General features: G+C 36.5%; 1 protein-coding gene and 1 non-coding gene across 2 annotated transcripts; one reads left to right on the top strand and one right to left on the bottom strand.

Moving 5' to 3' along the window:
- Positions 1-3,040: 3,040 nt before the first annotated feature.
- LOC113402764 (collagenase-like) lies at positions 3,041-6,267 on the bottom strand. The gene is made up of 5 exons (XM_064220166.1): positions 6,049-6,267; positions 4,583-4,850; positions 4,156-4,254; positions 3,418-3,614; positions 3,041-3,194 (listed from the first exon to the last, which is right to left on the bottom strand). Exons 1-5 carry the CDS (start codon positions 6,244-6,246, stop codon positions 3,090-3,092), a joined length of 867 nt encoding a protein of 288 aa, XP_064076236.1. The 5' UTR covers positions 6,247-6,267; the 3' UTR covers positions 3,041-3,089.
- A 10,755-nt stretch (positions 6,268-17,022) lies between these two features.
- Positions 17,023-17,179, top strand: LOC135194544 (5.8S ribosomal RNA). Its single transcript, XR_010309818.1, has one exon. It is a non-coding gene; the product is annotated as a 5.8S ribosomal RNA (ribosomal RNA).
- Positions 17,180-17,405: the final 226 nt, after the last annotated feature.

Raw genomic sequence — 17,405 nt, 5'->3', positions numbered from 1 at the left:
AATTTTACTCAGAAATCTCAAACCACAAAATTTATGTAACGGGACCTAACTTCCAGTCAAATTAATTTATCTTTTAAATAAATAAATATAAGTATCTAAAGCACTTGTGTTATGAAAATCAGAAGTAACGACAGTACCACAAACACCCAGACCGAAGACAACATAGAAAACTACTGAACTTTTTCTACATCGACTCGGCCGAGAATCGAACCCGGGACCTCGGAGTGGCGTACCCATGAAAACCGGTGTACATACTACTCGACTACGGAGGTCGTCAAAATTTTGCTGTAACAATTAATAAAACACAATCTTTAAAATAGCCGGAGTAGACCTAAGAGAAGACTGTTTTTCGCATGGACTGTTCTAAAAGCATTCTGTTGGTTCTACCCACGAAAGTCGAACCACAAATGTGGTAATGTTGGTATTAATGATTTGTTGTATGATTGCAGGTTCAAACCTAGGCAAGCAACAGCGAATTTTCATGTGCTTAATTTATGCTTATAATTTAGCTACTGCAGGGTTATAAAGGGAAACATCGTGAGGAAACCTACATGTGTCTAATTACAACAAATTTCTGCCATATATGTAACCACTAGCCCGCAATAAAGCAGCGTGGCGGATTAAGCTCCAAACTTTTTCCGCAAAAGGCAAAGATAAACAAAGTAGCTTCCTGCTCTCTGTCTGTCCCTGTGTACCTAAATCTTTAAAACTACGCAAAGGATTTTGATGTGGTTTTTTTAATACATGGGTTGATTCAAGGGGGAGGTTTATATATATAATACATGCACAATAAAGTCGAGAATAACTGATAATTTTAAAGGTTTCTGTACTGGGCTGGTGAAGTTGGGAGTTGTGGATTCTAATATCATTTTTTTTCTAAACTAAATAACTTGCGCGAGACACTTCCAAAGTGGTAAAATGTGTTAAATGGGGGGGGCACCTGTAACTTCTAAAATAAGACAATGATAAATACCCAACTAAAAATGGTGATGATAAAAAATGGTTATTGTGGGTTATCCCTGAAGATAGAGATATACCATCACAGACTTTTTTGAAGACCTTCATAAGGTGTACAATACTGTAGTACATCATTTTGATCTATCTCGTAAGCGTAAGAATTGTGTTTATTTACGACATCGCTTCAGAAACCTCTAAAATTGTCAGTGTTTCTCTATTATATTGTGCACGTATTATACATATAAATCTTCCTCTTGAATCAATCTATGTATTAAGCCTATTCTATAAGCTATTAGCTATTATCAAAATCCGTTGTGTAATTTTAAAGATCTAAGCATACACAGGGACAGACTGCGGTAAGCGACTCTGTTTTATGCTGCGTAATGATGATGATGATGAAGCAAATGTTTATCGCTATAGGGCTTAAAGAATATAATCGCTTGTAAATTTCTTTTTATGTTTATCTCTTATTAATTAGTTAATTAGTTTGCAATGAGTAATTTGCTGTCGAACTTTATCATTAAAGCCAATTGCCTACCTACAATTATAATATATTTTGGGTTCCATTCGATTGTACGAGGTTTGTATCGTATTTAGAATCATTCGTTTAAAGATGTGTTAAGAGAAAATGGTCTACTTATTGTACTGGTACTCAATCAACGCTTACAGCAGCCGAGTCCGGTAAATTATAAATTTTAGAGTTTGTGTTTAATAATGATAGAAAACGGTACAAACGAAATAATAATTTTACCCTTTGCCGATTATATTTCTGCGACACGTTAACTCTCACCCCTACAAACTCGGAGCAATCGACTGGAAGCCATCGAATATAATTATTGCATACATTGTTTTAAATGTCACACAGTTAATTTATGTACATTTTCGACAATACAGACTATTCACAAGAAATCAAACTGTTAATTGGTATTTTTTGAATTAATTTAATCTATGATGTCAATTAAAAAAACCCACTTAAAGCGGTTAAGCCGCCGCGAACGTTCTTAATCCCTCTGTGATAAAGACCGTTCGCGCCGGACAAGCAGATTAAAGGTTCGATACGAATTCAGTCGCTGTTTAACATATGTATAAGCAATTCTGCAAAACATTCTAACTTAACGAATGTATACCATTATTATAAAAAAATAATTTAAAAGAGGTTTTATCACTTTGGCGTCAAATATATGTATATGAGTGACTTTAAGTTTACAATGAAATGAAATCAAAACAAAACCTTTCATAGGTTCCTAAAAAAATATTTTAAAAGCAAAATGTTTTAGCAAAAATATTGTAATACGCTTGTACCTAAAATCGTAGACTCGTGAAACTCACGATTAATTTATTTGTGCGAATATCGATTTTTCTTTTGTATCTGAAATACGTATCTACTCATTTTTAATCAATATTCCAAAAATAAACAAAAATTTTAACAAAAAAGAAACGACTTAAAATAAAAGACTATTCCAAAACAAATTAATATGCACTAAAAAGTAAAAAAAAATTTGCGTATTCTTCTACAACTTAATAATCAACTTACTTTTTCTACTCATCAATATGTACGAGTAGGTACGATCTATGTGCTTCCATGCAAGAAGATAGATAGGTACCTACCCACTTTAAATCTAACTCAACACATACCTATGAATATCCTGGGCAGCTACATACATATTGCTGAGTAGAAAAAGTAAGTTGATTATTAAGTTGTAGAAGAATACGCAATTTTTTTTTTACTTTTTACATAACATAACATAATCAGCCTGTAAATTTCCCACTGCTGGGCTAAGGCCTCCTCTCCTGTTGAGGAGAAGGTATGGAGCATATTCCACCACGCTGCTCCAATTTTACTTTTTAGTGCATTTTAATTTTTTTCAGAATAGTGTTTTATTTCAAGGTTTTTTTTTTTTGTTAAAATTTTTGTTTATCTATTGTCTAATGACAAAAAAGCTGTGAACGTTGTATATAAAGCCATTCTGTAGTATATTTAGTATTAGCATTGCACCCGTGCGAAGCCGGGGCGGATTTTAAAAACAAAAAACTTCAGGGCAAGAATTAGTATCTGTTCGTTTGTAAATAAAAGAAAAAAATCGTTTGGCAATCTTTTATTACGATATAATCTGTATTCATGCACGAAATGTTCACAGTCTTGCATTGATCCAGCTGGCGAAGGAGGTGACTCTCGCGAAACCAGCGGGGAGACCGACCTCGCATCCACGAGCCGACACGAACGAGGTTACACCGATCTGGAAAAGAAAGTTACGGAATAAAGGAGCGTGGCCCACAGCCCGACAATGTGCTGTTAAGTTTTGAAGCTTGCACGAATTTGCATTTTTCACTGATAACAGCACAAGAAAGTAAACCTTTTTACAAACAGGGGAGATAACGTACCGTAATGTTTTGTCTTTGCCTGTTTGTAAATAATGATCAACGCTTCGTGTATTCTAACAGAAATAAGTGAACAGTTACCAGGTATCTGACACCGCTGAAGGTGAAGACCAATGGACCACCAGAGTCGCCAGAGCAGACACCGACGCGACCCTGTCCACTGGTGCAGAGAGTACTTCCGATAACAGATTGGACTCCATAGATGTTTGCACACTCGAAGTTCTCGATGACAGTCAAGGTGACTTGACGAAGGTCTTGGTTGTTGTTTCCAGCTGCAGCTGTAATTAATCTTTCGTTATCAAGTATTCAGGTCACAATTGTCAGTTCCGTGATAAAGAGGATTTTTTTAAAGATATCTTCTTTTATAAAGACCTAATGACGTATTTTTATAATACAAATACAGTTTGATAAAATTATTAATCTTTATAAAAACTTGTATGTATGTATGTATGTATGTATATATGTATGTATGTATGTATGTATGTATGTATGTATGTATGTATGTATGTATGTATGTATGTATGTATGTATGTATGTATGTATGTATGTATGTATGTATGTATGTATGTATGTATGTATGTATGTATGTATGTATGTATGTATGTATGTATGTATGTATGTATGTATGTATGTATGTATGTATGTATGTATGTATGTATGTATGTATGTATGTATGTATGTATGTATGTATGAATGTAATTAACACGTATAATTTTCGCGTAATACACAGCTGCTATTTAAAACTATTATGATTTTTCGTAAATTGATTTCGTCAAGTCGTCAATACTTGAACTATTTCATGAACGTCTTTGTACTTACAGTCCGAGTTCCTGCCGAAGCCGGCGGCCACCGCGCGTTCCCCAGCGTAGTTGAAGTTCAACAGCAGACCGCTGGGCAGAGCGATATTACGAATATTGTCTGAAAGGAGCGGGCTTTGTGTTAGACTATAAATACTTGTTATATATAATCGCTTCACATTCATCTACTCAAACCGATTTTCGATAAATAAAACAATAACTTGTTATTGGTCCGACCTGGGGCTTGAACCTAGAATCTCGAGATATGTGGCCTTAAAGCTAGCCGTTAAAGTTTTGGAATACAAAAGCAAATCTAAATGCAATAACCTAAATATCAAGTAACTAGCATATTTAATACGCTCGTCCTACTTGAGTTTAAGGCAGAGATTTTTGGCAAAGTTTTTATGATGAGTGCGAACGAAAATAATCAGGCAATTGCGACCACTTACTGTTGTACCCGACCCATGGGATGGTGATAACAGCTACGTCATTGTTAAGGTTGTTAGCGTTGTAGCTCCCGTGCATTTGAACATTATTGGTGTTGACTCTGTGACCACCAGAGAAGAGGCGGGTGGCGGCGAGGATGACTGTCAACTCTCTACCCTGATTAGATCTGTCACGCCAGCAGTGAGCGGCGGTGACGAGGCGGGTGTTGGACAGCAGCGAGGCGCCGCATACAGACGTACGGCCGTTGGTGAGGGTTATGAGTAAGCCAGCCTGAGGAGTAATTTTATTTAGCTGTGATCACAAAAACGACTAACAATTGCTCATACCATTATTGTTATAAGTTTAATTTCGGTTATTGTGTGCTCGTCTGTTGCTGCTTAGCTCTTAATCGGATCAGTTTTTGTTTTTAAAGGTGGTTTGATCGAGAATGTTCATAGTTTTGATACAGAAAATCTATTCAGCAGCTTGAAGAACTCTTTTCTAGTTGATGAGTGGATCCTAAATTATATTACAACGACGTGGTAAACTTTATCAGGGACATTATAGTTACCTTATTTCGGATCTGGGTATGGATACGGATATGTGACTAATGTTGTAGTAATTTTAAAAGAGGATATTATAGAATTACAGTTTGACTTTACTTGTAGGCATTATTTGGTAATAGGTATAATCAAAGAAAAACCTTCGTCTATAACGTTACCTTAATAGCCTTAAAAACATTTTGAGCAACTCTCTTAGAGTATACCAGTATGCAATCATGAAATTATAATTAACAATTTTTAAAAAGGATTGGTTTACGGTTACGGAGCTCCATAATATCCATGATGCTGATCTTATAGTAAAGCATCGACTGAAATCAGTAAGCAGGACACCCAACACCCCACCACCTTTCAGCAGAGGTATCGTGGTTAATTGTAATGGTCTCAATGGGTTAATTACCTTTTTGGTTGGGTTGTGTGCAAACCCGTTTTGGTACCATACACTCATTGTATATTCTATCGCCAAACAGAATCAAAATTAAAATATTATTTATTCAAGTATGTTACACTGTTGAATTTAATTCAAAGCCACCGCCGATTCGGAAAGTAGATTCTAGCGAGAAGAACCGGCAAGAAACTCAGGAGTTACTATTTTCCACCATTTTAATTACAGAATGTCAGTAATCAGCAATTATTTTTTATATTTACTGCCTAGAAGTCAATTAATAAAGTCTTAAGTCCACGCTTCTTAGAAGCTTTCATTTAACTTGCAATGAAGTGTGATATCTTGAAACTCAATTTAGAAGCAGATATATCTTTAGCCGATTGAGCTGAAATTTTGTCAACGCGTTCAGTTAAACTTGTAATATGTATCGCTAAGTATATTCGTATACTTTTAAGATATTTCTAAGGAATTTCTGTATTTGTAAATTTTTAAATGAATGTTTGAATGAATGATAAAAAACAGACAAGTAGAGATATGTACTTACAAAATGAGGGTGAGCGCCGAGGCTTGATAGCTGACCTCCTACGATCCTGCTGCCATCGAAGTCCTGCGCGGCCTCTGCCTTCCTGATTCTAGTCGCCTCCGGAATACCAAAATCTTCATGGTAGTTGACGGAGATGGGCTCGAAAGGAGTCCTGGCGCTGACCAGAGCGAGACCGGCGACGAAAAGGAACAGTTTCATGGTGTTGAGTGATGCTCGGTACGGATATCACTGTTTTTATATAATTGACATCTAATCTGGGTTTATTTTCAGATTAGGGTTCCGTGTGATAATGTGATATGTAGTAGTTGCTTGATCTTCCTCGATTGACCGTCGCAGTCGAAATCGGCTGTAAATAGTTTGTCGCGACATGGATGGAGGTACTTTTGGTGAATGCTGAATTTAATATCTTAAAATATTTTTTTATGATATAGGTGGCAAACGAGCCACAAACAAAGTGGCAAACGAACACAGGAGGGCTTGCAGGTGCGTTGCCGGAAAATTTAAAACGGAATTGCTGATCAGTGCATGGTGACTATGCAGGCAGGCGTAATGGCATAAGAGAACGTCACGACGCACGACACAGGAGTCGGTCCCGCGAAACCAATCGGGTTCCGCAATAATCAATTAAAATACTTGGAAGATTAACCACACTTCGTTTATCAGTTGATTAGCAGATAATAAGATCGTGTCGTTCAATAATATTGATAATTGATATTATTTAGATTTATTTATGAATCACTAGCGACCCGTCCCGACTTCGCACGGGTGCAATGCTGATACTAAATATACTACAGAATGTCATATAACGTTCACATTTTTTCAGTCATTAGACAATACAAACCGCTATGTCCCTGAGTTTTATATCTGTAATATTTTCGAAAATATTCATTTAAATTACATGCTGTAAAGGGCCGTATTGATCTATATTAAATTCACAATGTATTTAAGATACTTAATTGGATAAGGATTAATGTTGTATTGCTTAAAATCGCAATACGACATCACTTCAGAAACCTCTAAAATTATCAGTGTTTCTCTACTATATTGTGCATGTATTATACATATAAACCTTCCTCTTGAATCAAGCTATCTATTAAAAAATCGGATCAAAATCCGTTGTGTAATTTTAAATATCTAAGCAAACATAGGAACATACAGCGGTAAGCGACTTTTTTATACTATGTAATGTTTAATTGTAGGTGCGTGGTTATGTAATCGTAAGTTCTTTGGCGACACCACGCCTGGCTGACGTGATATTTTTGTTACTATTTGACACTTGTATTGTGTCTTAGTGATTAGTGGCTTGTGTTATACGCCTTATCTACTAATGTAATTTTTTCTATAACAAATTCACTTCCTGGATATTTCAGTATATTTACTGGGTGGTAGGGCTCTGTGTACCCGTCTGGGTAGGTACCATCCAATTATCATATATTTTACTGACAAGTAGCAATACTTAGTATTGTTGTGTTTCAGTTTGAAGAGTGAGTACCTGATAACCTAACCTAACTGAGATAGGCATAAGGGACATAACATCTTAGCTCCCAGGGTCTGTGGTGGTTAGCGATGTAAGGAATGGTTAATTTTCCTTACAGCGCTCATGTCTATTGTGGTGGTTACTAATCATCAGGCCCTCAGCCCTTTTGTCCGTCCGTCAACGAATATTCTGCTAAATTACAAACGATGCTTATACTTGTAATTTTTAAATATATTGTACAAAATTATTCATTCAGTCATTCATCAGAATTCAATTCATGGCGTTGTTTCATCCTAACGCTCGTGACCTTGAACATTGCTGGTTTTAAAAATGCATCACGTCCATAATTAATTGTACATCCATAAGTATTTTTATTTATTACGTTTATAGCATAGATACAACAGATTATATGCGAAGCGATTTTCTTTAATTGATTAATCATTATTCTGATAAATATGATAGCAGCCTTGGTATGACAACATATTAAAATCGTCTGTTAAGCTTTATCGTTCGAATAGTATCGGAGATATTCACCAATTACAAATTACGTGCAACCAAAAATATTACGAAATTGGTGTCCGATGTACTTGTACCTTAAATTTTCACAAATCACAATTGATTCTTCATGGTACAATTGAATTAAAAGTAAAACTACCACCGGTTCTGAAAGAAAATCCTACTGAGAGGAACCGGAAACTATAAAATACTAAGAGTATAGATGACAGAAATGACAAGTATGAATTATATAAAATTTGTTTTCAATCGTAATTTGTTTAAGTTTCTTTTTTTCATTCAATTTTATTTATGTACTAGCGATCCGCCCCGGCTTCGCAAGGGTTCAATGCTGATACTAAATATACTACAGAATGTCTTACAACGTTCACAGTTTTTCAGTCGTTAGACAACACAAACCGCCATGTCCCTGCGCTTTAAATCTGTAATTTCTTCGAAAATATTAATTTAAATTACATGATGTAAAGGGCCATATTGATCTATATTAAATGCACAATGTATTTAAGGTACTTAATTGAATAAGGATTAATGCTGTATTGCTTAAAATCACTTCGAAAATAAGCTCGTAAAAAGTAAAGGATAAAAAATGGTTGTTGTGGGCCATCCCTAAAAGACCATCGAATACTTTTTTGAAGACCTTTGTAAGGTGTACAAAACTGTAGTACATTATTTTGATCTATCTCGTAGGCTCCAGCCAGCGTTTGCAATTTAAGCGCAATAAAATGTGTTTATTTACGACACACATTAGAAACCTCTCGGTAATGGTTTCATTTTGAAGAGCTCCAGCCGTAGATGTGCAGAAAATTAAAGATAATTCTTAATTGAAAATTACTAAATTGTTACAATTTAACAAAGAATTACGTTTAGAGGGCGGAACAAGTTACTGGCCGGTTAGAGTGGTGCTACGGCTGTATAAGGAAAAAAATGAAAAACGTAAAAAAAAAAATGTTTTTTTAATTAATTCCTTCAATATGGATATCAAATGTTAATTGACTTACTGAGAATAAGTCAAAAAATAAATTGACATCACTGTAAACCAATATGACGGAGTAAGTTTTTAGTGCTTGCCTATAATATGGGTATCAAATGAAATGAAAGGACTTACTGAGAATACTCATGCGGGTTTAATTACTAATAGGTTAAAAATAAATTAAAAGTAAACAACCTTTTTAAAAACAAGGTTTTATTTAAATGCGCGATACGGTAGTCAATCTACTATATTATTATAAACAAATAGCAAATCTGCAAATAATTAAATAGTAGGCACGTGGGCACACGGCGCGCGGTGCGACGCCGGAGCAGCCGGGTGGGAGCGGTGCGACAAAACTGCCGCGAACGGGTCCGGCGAGTGGCAGCTGCGCTCATAAACGCTTGTTACATTTTTATAGAGACTCAATACATTATGTCAGGATACTTTAAGTTAATTTCTAAAATTTAGTATATTAAAGTTAAAGTTTAAAAATTAAAATAAAAACTCCTGCAAAACGAAATTTACAGGTTCGATAATTATGTAAATAACCAAAAGATGAATTTACCTTCTGTATAACCTAAATAGATAGATAGATAAAAATATTATTGTAGAGAAAAATTATAACATAATTCTTGTTGTTATAGATGATATTTCTATAACTGCATCAACATCCAAAGAAAAATTTATTGAGATTGCCACTGCAGTTTTGATTGATCAGGCTACTAAAAAAGCATAAAACAAAAAATTGTGGCAGGTTGGTTTTAGGATTATTAATTTCTCTAACTGTTTCAAACCCATGTGAAAAAATATGTGTGTAATAAAAAGTTTAAATTAAATTAAATTGCTGCTATTTCTTGTGTAGTGAAAAAAACTAAAACCTTATGGTGACCTGTCTGTCTGTCACAGTATTATATATCAGTAACTACAAATTATTTAATATTATAATAATTTTAAAAATTACTCACTCAACATCATTGCAAATGAAAAATGTGATGATGAAAATATATTTTATTTTCTGTGTAAAAGGGACCAAAATGGGATGTAAAAATTGAACATGAAAAAGCTAAATGTGCACTTTTCACTTTTGTGAAGGGATATTTGGGATTGATGAATAGTTAAATAACTTTTTATAACTCCAAGAACTAAGGCTAAAGCTGACTATTTTCTATAGGCTGAATATTGACTATTTTCATTTATAATTTCCTAAATACAATATTTTAACAAAGATTTGGTATTAATGTTGTTATAAATAAGTACTTACTAATAATTTATGTACAAAAGGTAATGATATCACATCAAAACATAAATGTGAAATGAGAGCTAAGTTCAATTTTATTATATAGGCCTTGGTTGTTGACTTCAACGACAAAAGAAGTGAGATCTAAATGGGTGCCAAGTTCAATGGTCAGTCCTGAAATTTATTTATAACTACATAAAATATCATTTCTTCTTATAACTTAGGAGAATATATTGTAGCCTTTTTTTTTTTTATATTAGAGGTGGCAAACGAGCAGGAGGCTCACCTGATGGAAAGTGACTACCACCGCCCATGGACATCTGCAACACCGGGGGGCTTGCAGGTGCGTTGCCGGCCTTTCAGGAAAGAGTACGCTCTTCGAGCCTAATGTCAGACTTGGCAGTTCTCATATGCGAATTATATTATAGCCTTCGCAAGTTCTAAACATGTTATAAATGAATTATGAACATAAATTAAACACGTGAAAATTCAATGGTACTTGTCTGGGTATGAACCCGCAATATCTGGTTAAAATTCATGTGCTCTAATGACATGTTCATAAACACAAGTTATAATGTTTGTATTATAATTGTTGTAATTTAAATGAATATTTTCGAAGATATTACTGATTTAAAACGCAGAGACACAGCGGTTTGTATTGTCTAACAACTGAAAAACTGGGAACGTTGTAAGACATTCTGTAATATATTTAGTGGCAGCATTGCACTCGTGCGAAGCCAGGGCGGGTCGCTAGTGTATGTATAAAAAAATACTGAAAAATAAAAATATATTCTACTTTTTTACCATTGTTTATGTTTAAAAGATCTTATACAATAAGTAAAAGTTCTACTAAACCAGAAAACACAATGTCATACATTTCTTTCTAATGTTTGTTTTTCTGTTTTAGTAGATTTTTTATACAACCTCCTTCGAAGAAAACTAAAATTTATTATAATTGTATATATATTCACACACTCTAAGAAACCAACGCCCTCTAACGGAGAAGGCGGGTAAATAAATAGCTGATTCGCCTGTGTCGCATCTATTACAGTTTATATGTATTATCTATGGTTCATTTTACACTAATTACATGTAAACGGAGGGTTACCTACGTCATCAATGCATATTTTCATTTTTTTAGAGTAAGCGTAAGACAATTTATATTCGTTTAATTAAGGCATATTAATTATGTTTAGAATGATATTTAATAAATTTTCCGTTTAATTCCAGTCTTTGTACATAAACCGGCCACGTGCAGTATCTGACAAGTATTGGCGAATTTTCATTTATTTAAACACTCCTGAGGTGAGTTCATGCATTAATTACCTTTGATAATTAATATCCTACATGGCTCAGTAATAATTTCTATTCATTTTCTCTTATTTTACTCAACCTCTACCTCTACCTTGTCCATGTACTGGGTGGGTGACCTAAGTCGAATTCTATAGTGATTTAAATCGTTTAAAGGCATGATTGCGTTAATATATATTAAGACCGTAGTTAATATTGATAACGACGTTATTAATATTCTGTTTCATGTCTTACCAGATCAGTTTTTGTTACATGATATTATGATTGGACAAGAAGTGTTAGTTCAAGAATTAGAAATTCATGTCACTCTCGATATAGTGACATTGTGTAAAACTTCAGTTATTAACGCATGTATTGCATTATCTAGTAATATTAATTTTAAGAATATCGTTACAGACATTCCCATGCAGTTTAAATCTAAGTTGATTCATATTTTAACTCAAATTAAAGATTACTTTGTTTGTGGCACCCCATCTGGTTGTGCTAATACGGACCCCGTAGAGATTCGTCTGATTGTCCCCTGAAAAATAGTTTATCGGCGTCCTTACCGTCTGAGACCACTTGAACGTAACATTGTACGAGATAAATAAAGTGAACGAGTTGCTCGCGTGTAATGTCATACGTCCAAGACCTCCCCGTTCGCCAGCCCTATACTCTTGGTTAAAAGGACGGTACAGATCATATGAGCGTCGACTACCGAGAGCTAAACGACAATACCGTACCTGATCGTTTTCCTCTACCGCTCATCTTCGATCAAATTGATCGTCTTCACGGTTGTTACTATTTTACTACATTAGATGTGGCAAGTGGTTTCCATTTACTGCCTATTTACCCGGATTCCATAGAGAAGACGTCATTACGTATATTTGACCCCATGCCTTTTGGTCTTCGTAATGCACCTTCCGTGTTCTAACGAGTCTGAAGTGAATATCGTCACAGTCCGTGAACAAGCTATTGCTAATATGAACGATAATTCTTAATACGACAAAACCAGATTCGTTAACAACAAGGCTCAAGTCAAAAACTATGCTGAAGGCGATTTCGTTCTTCTACAAAATGATGGACGTAATCAGTGTAAATTCGATCCAAAGTTTAAGGGCCCTTTCGGTGTAGTTGAAGTTTTAGAAGGAGACATGTATGTGCTTAAGGCGCTTAATGGCAACCGTACATATACGTACGCCCATGCTAGACTGCGCAAAATGCCCAATAATGAAATCCCTGAGGGATATGATGTAAGTGAATCAGATAGTGACTAGATCGAGTCGAATCTTTAATTATTTTGTTTACTAGACAATAGCTTGTTCGTACAAAGTACAGTCGGGGTAAGAAAAGGTTCGTCAGCTTAAGATCTATTTTCGTGTGTTCAGTATGAGTGATAACCTGCTTTACCGATTGAGTATGACATATTGAGTCGCAATGTCATTATAAGTCGCATCTAGCAAAAAGTGTAAAAGCTATAATAATAATAAGAAGAAGCCGTCAATCGGTATGGTAATTACCAACTTTTCACGAAACCTCATAGTCCTTCGTGAATGCTCGTGTAACATCAGAGATTAGGACATTGTCTTGTCTCTTATAAAAGAGACAGCTTGTTATTATTTCACGTAAAATTTACTAAACGAATTTGGACAAAATTTTGCACACAGATAGAATATGTACTGGAATAACATATTGGACACTTTTAATGCCGGGAAAACATAAAATCTTTGGCAACGCTGGTGAAACCGCAGGACGGAAGTAGTAAATAAAATAGTAAAAATAGATAGTAATTATGGTAAAATTTATTAATTTAAACAAATTTATTTATTTTATTAAAAATCGAGTATATCCGCCATCCGTATCAATCACAGCTTGTAGTCGCTGTCGCATTGATCCAAAAAGGCGAGGCTTCTGAAGTCCTCCCAGACACTTCAGCAATGTTCTACGACAGCTGCTTTGGTTCTATTGTTATTATTTATCCACCGCTGCACCATCAAACCCCATAGATTTTTGATAGGGTATATCCGCTGCTTTTGCAGGCCAAGGAATCACCATCACTTCCCGGTGCCGATGAAACCACTTATCACACGTCAAGTCACTACATTAACCGTCACTTAAAATAGCAGCCGAATAATATTACAAGAGTTTTATTTCTAAGATTGCAAGTATTGCAAGAAATTTATGACAATGACAGACTTTGACAATTCAGTAGAAGATATCATATCTAATTTAAATCTTGTAATGACTAATTAGGACATAAAAAAAGTTTTTATGTTGATATGACACTAGACGTAGTCCAAAGATGTAACACTATTTTGAACCAAGTTATCATACTATGTTAGTTTAATTTTATATGCAGTTGTCTGTTTAGATTCAAAAGGTACTAAGAGATTATGACTTGATAAAGGAATGAATTTGAAAATTGACGAAGGTTTTCTTACTCTGACTGTACATATGCCGCTGGTTAAGCGATGCCGCTGGTTAAGCGATGCCGCTGGTTAAGCGATGCCGCTGGTTAAGCGATGCCGCTGGTTAAGCGATGCCGCTGGTTAAGCGATGCCGCTGGTTAAGCGATGCCGCTGGTTAAGCGATGCCGCTGGTTAAGCGATGCCGCTGGTTAAGCGATGCCGCTGGTTAAGCGATGCCGCTGGTTAAGCGAAGCCGCTGGTTAAGCGATGCCGCTGGTTAAGCGAAGCCGCTGGTTAAGCGATGCCGCTGGTTAAGCGAAGCCGCTGGTTAAGCGAAGCCGCTGGTTAAGCGATGATTGTAACTGACCCCATTGGTCAGGTATGGCCGAGATAGTGGATATGTACCTCAAATTATTTCTATTTCAGATATACCACACGAGGACGTGTGAGGCGCAGGACGGCCGTGTCGCAGCGTCAGATAATTAAATACTTTGATTGTAATCTCTAAGTTTTGAGATTTGATTCTGGATGGCCAGTGAAGTCAATAACTCTTTGTAACGTTAGAAAAACATAAAATGTCAGTTGTCAAGAAGGATAAGACAGATGTGGTCGCGGCCAATGAAATATTGTAAAAATCAATATACGATAATCCAGCTATCGATTTGTTGTATTATTTGTGAATATGTATGACGAAGATGATGACCCCGAACCAAACAATATTGCCGGCTCGGCGTTACGAAGATGATGACCCCGAACCAAACAATATTGCCGGCTCGCCGTTATATATATATATAGTTCTTGCTTTTCTATATTGTATTATTGCAAATTAAGCAATATATTCCCATGTTTTGGTACTTTAAATATCCATATTAATAACTTCAATCTTATGAGTTATTATTCAATTTTAATTACTTATTCTTGCTTGTAACTATGTCTAGAACATTCTTAGGATCTTAGTGCTTATGCAAGATAAGTGACAAGTTGTTTTGTTCACAGGGACTGTTTTTTTATATACTTTGAAAAATATATTCCAAAGTATTATAATATTGGTTGAAGACTGAACTGAAGAATTTTGCTGAGTTGGAGCTGCTGTTTTGTGGAGGAATTGCTGCCTGTCCAGTGCTGCTGCCACTGCTTCTGCTGCTGCTGATGTCATTGATTGCCGCTTTGCACTGCTTTTGTTCTTGCATTTAAACAACAGTTTCATTTCATTTCTGGACGCTGCGTTCAGGGTTTGCACTATCCTGCTTATTTTTTTTCTAAGTTCAAAATTTAAAATGTATGCCAACTCATATAATTACTCGTGTTGTTTGTTTGTCAAGTCTGGTGCCAGCAGCCGCGGTAATTCCAGCTCCAATAGCGTATACTAAAATTGTTGCGGTTAAAAAGCTCGTAGTTGCATTTGTGCGCCGCGCTGTCGGTGCACCGCATCCGCGGTGATACTGACACGTCTGCGGAGCATATCGTCGGTGAGCCGGCGGTAAAACGCCGGTTCAATATCAAAATCCTATCGCGGTGCTCTTCAGTGAGTGTCGAGATGGGCCGACAATTTTACTTTGAACAAATTAGAGTGCTCAAAGCGGGCTCAAAATGCCGCTTGAATATTTCGTGCATGGAATAATAGAATATGATCTCGGTTCTATTTTGTTGGTTTTCAGAACTCCGAGGTAATGATTAATAGGAATAACTGGGGGCATTCGTATTGCGACGTTAGAGGTGAAATTCTTGGATCGTCGCAAGACGAACATCAGCGAAAGCATTTGCCAAAGGTGTTTTCATCAATCAAGAACGAAAGTTAGAGGTTCGAAGGCGATTAGATACCGCCCTAGTTCTAACCGTAAATATGTCATCTAGCGATCCGCCGACGTTACTACAATGGCTCGGCGGGCAGCTTCCGGGAAACCAAAGATTTTGGACTCCGGGGGGAGTATGGTTGCAAAGCTGAAACTTAAAGGAATTGACGGAAGGGCACCACCAGGAGTGGAGCCTGCGGCTTAATTTGACTCAACACGGGAAATCTCACCAGGCCCGGACACCGGAAGGATTGACAGATTAATAGCTCTTTCTTGATTCGGTGGGTGGTGGTGCATGGCCGTTCTTAGTTGGTGGAGCGATTTGTCTGGTTAATTCCGGTAACGAACGAGACTCTAGCCTGCTAAATAGGCGTCGTCATTTAGGTGTGCTCGATTTCGGTCGAGCAACTCACTGGCGGCGTATTAAAATTCTTCTTAGAGGGACCGGCGGCTTCGAGCCGCACGAGATTGAGCAATAACAGGTCTGTGATGCCCTTAGATGTCCTGGGCCGCACGCGCGCTACACTGAAGGAATCAGCATGTTCTCCCTGGCCTAGAGGCCCGGGCAACCCGTTGAAACTCCTTCGTGCTGGGGATTGGGGTTTGCAATTATCCCCCATAAACGAGGAATTCCTAGTAAGCGCGAGTCATAAGCTCGCGTTGATTACGTCCCTGCCCTTTGTACACACCGCCCGTCGCTACTACCGATTGAATGATTTAGTGAGGTCTTCGGACCGACACGCGGTGGCTTCACGGCCGTCGGCGTTGCTGGGAAGTTGACCAAACTTGATCATTTAGAGGAAGTAAAAGTCGTAACAAGGTTTCCGTAGGGGAACCTGCGGAAGGATCATTAACGTAAATTATCTATCTCGAATGAGTGCGATGATGAACGATAATAAAATTCTAAAACACAAAAATCGACGTTCGGAATGTGTCGTTTCGATGCGAGGACGCGATTCTCTCGTTCTCGAGTCGGAGAGTCGTGTAACGCGTCCTATACTGATATTTTTCGATGTCGATTTCGAGGAAAGTACGATGTGTTAACGCACATCCGTCATCTTCAAATAAAATGTATATTTTTTTTTTTTTGTTTTGTACTTTTTTTTTTTTTTATTTTATTTTTTTTTTTTTTTTTATTTTTGAATTTTTCTCTATATACTAAAAAGAAGAGAAAAAAACAAAAAAAAAAAAAAAATAAAAATAAAAAACTAACTAATATCACTCTGGCGTATAGAATCGTTCGAGTGATCGTAGAAATTATTAACAAAAAAAATTAACAAAACCATTACCCTGGACGGTGGATCACTTGGCTCGCGGGTCGATGAAGAACGCAGTTAACTGCGCGTCATAGTGTGAACTGCAGGACACATTTGAACATCGACATTTCGAACGCACATTGCGGTCCGTGGAGAAACATCCAGGACCACTCCTGTCTGAGGGCCGGCTGTATAAAAATATAAACCACACTGTTCAAACGTTTAATGTCTCGTCTCTTTACGTCTTAACCGAAGTAAAAGACTTTGACGTTCGACTCGAACATATGACGGTATCCGCGTTCGAGATCGTTATTACGTGTTTAAATATAATACTTAATATACGCATTTCGTTCTCGGTCCGTTCAAATATAACAAATACGACGATGTGTATGTATGTTTACGTTTACATGCGT

The sequence above is a fragment of the Vanessa tameamea genome, chromosome 31 (genome assembly GCF_037043105.1).
Source record: "Vanessa tameamea isolate UH-Manoa-2023 chromosome 31, ilVanTame1 primary haplotype, whole genome shotgun sequence".
NCBI classification, from domain to species: domain Eukaryota; kingdom Metazoa; phylum Arthropoda; class Insecta; order Lepidoptera; family Nymphalidae; genus Vanessa; species Vanessa tameamea.
Note: the sequence above shows the minus strand (reverse complement) of the source record. Positions and strands in the feature narration are given on the sequence as shown.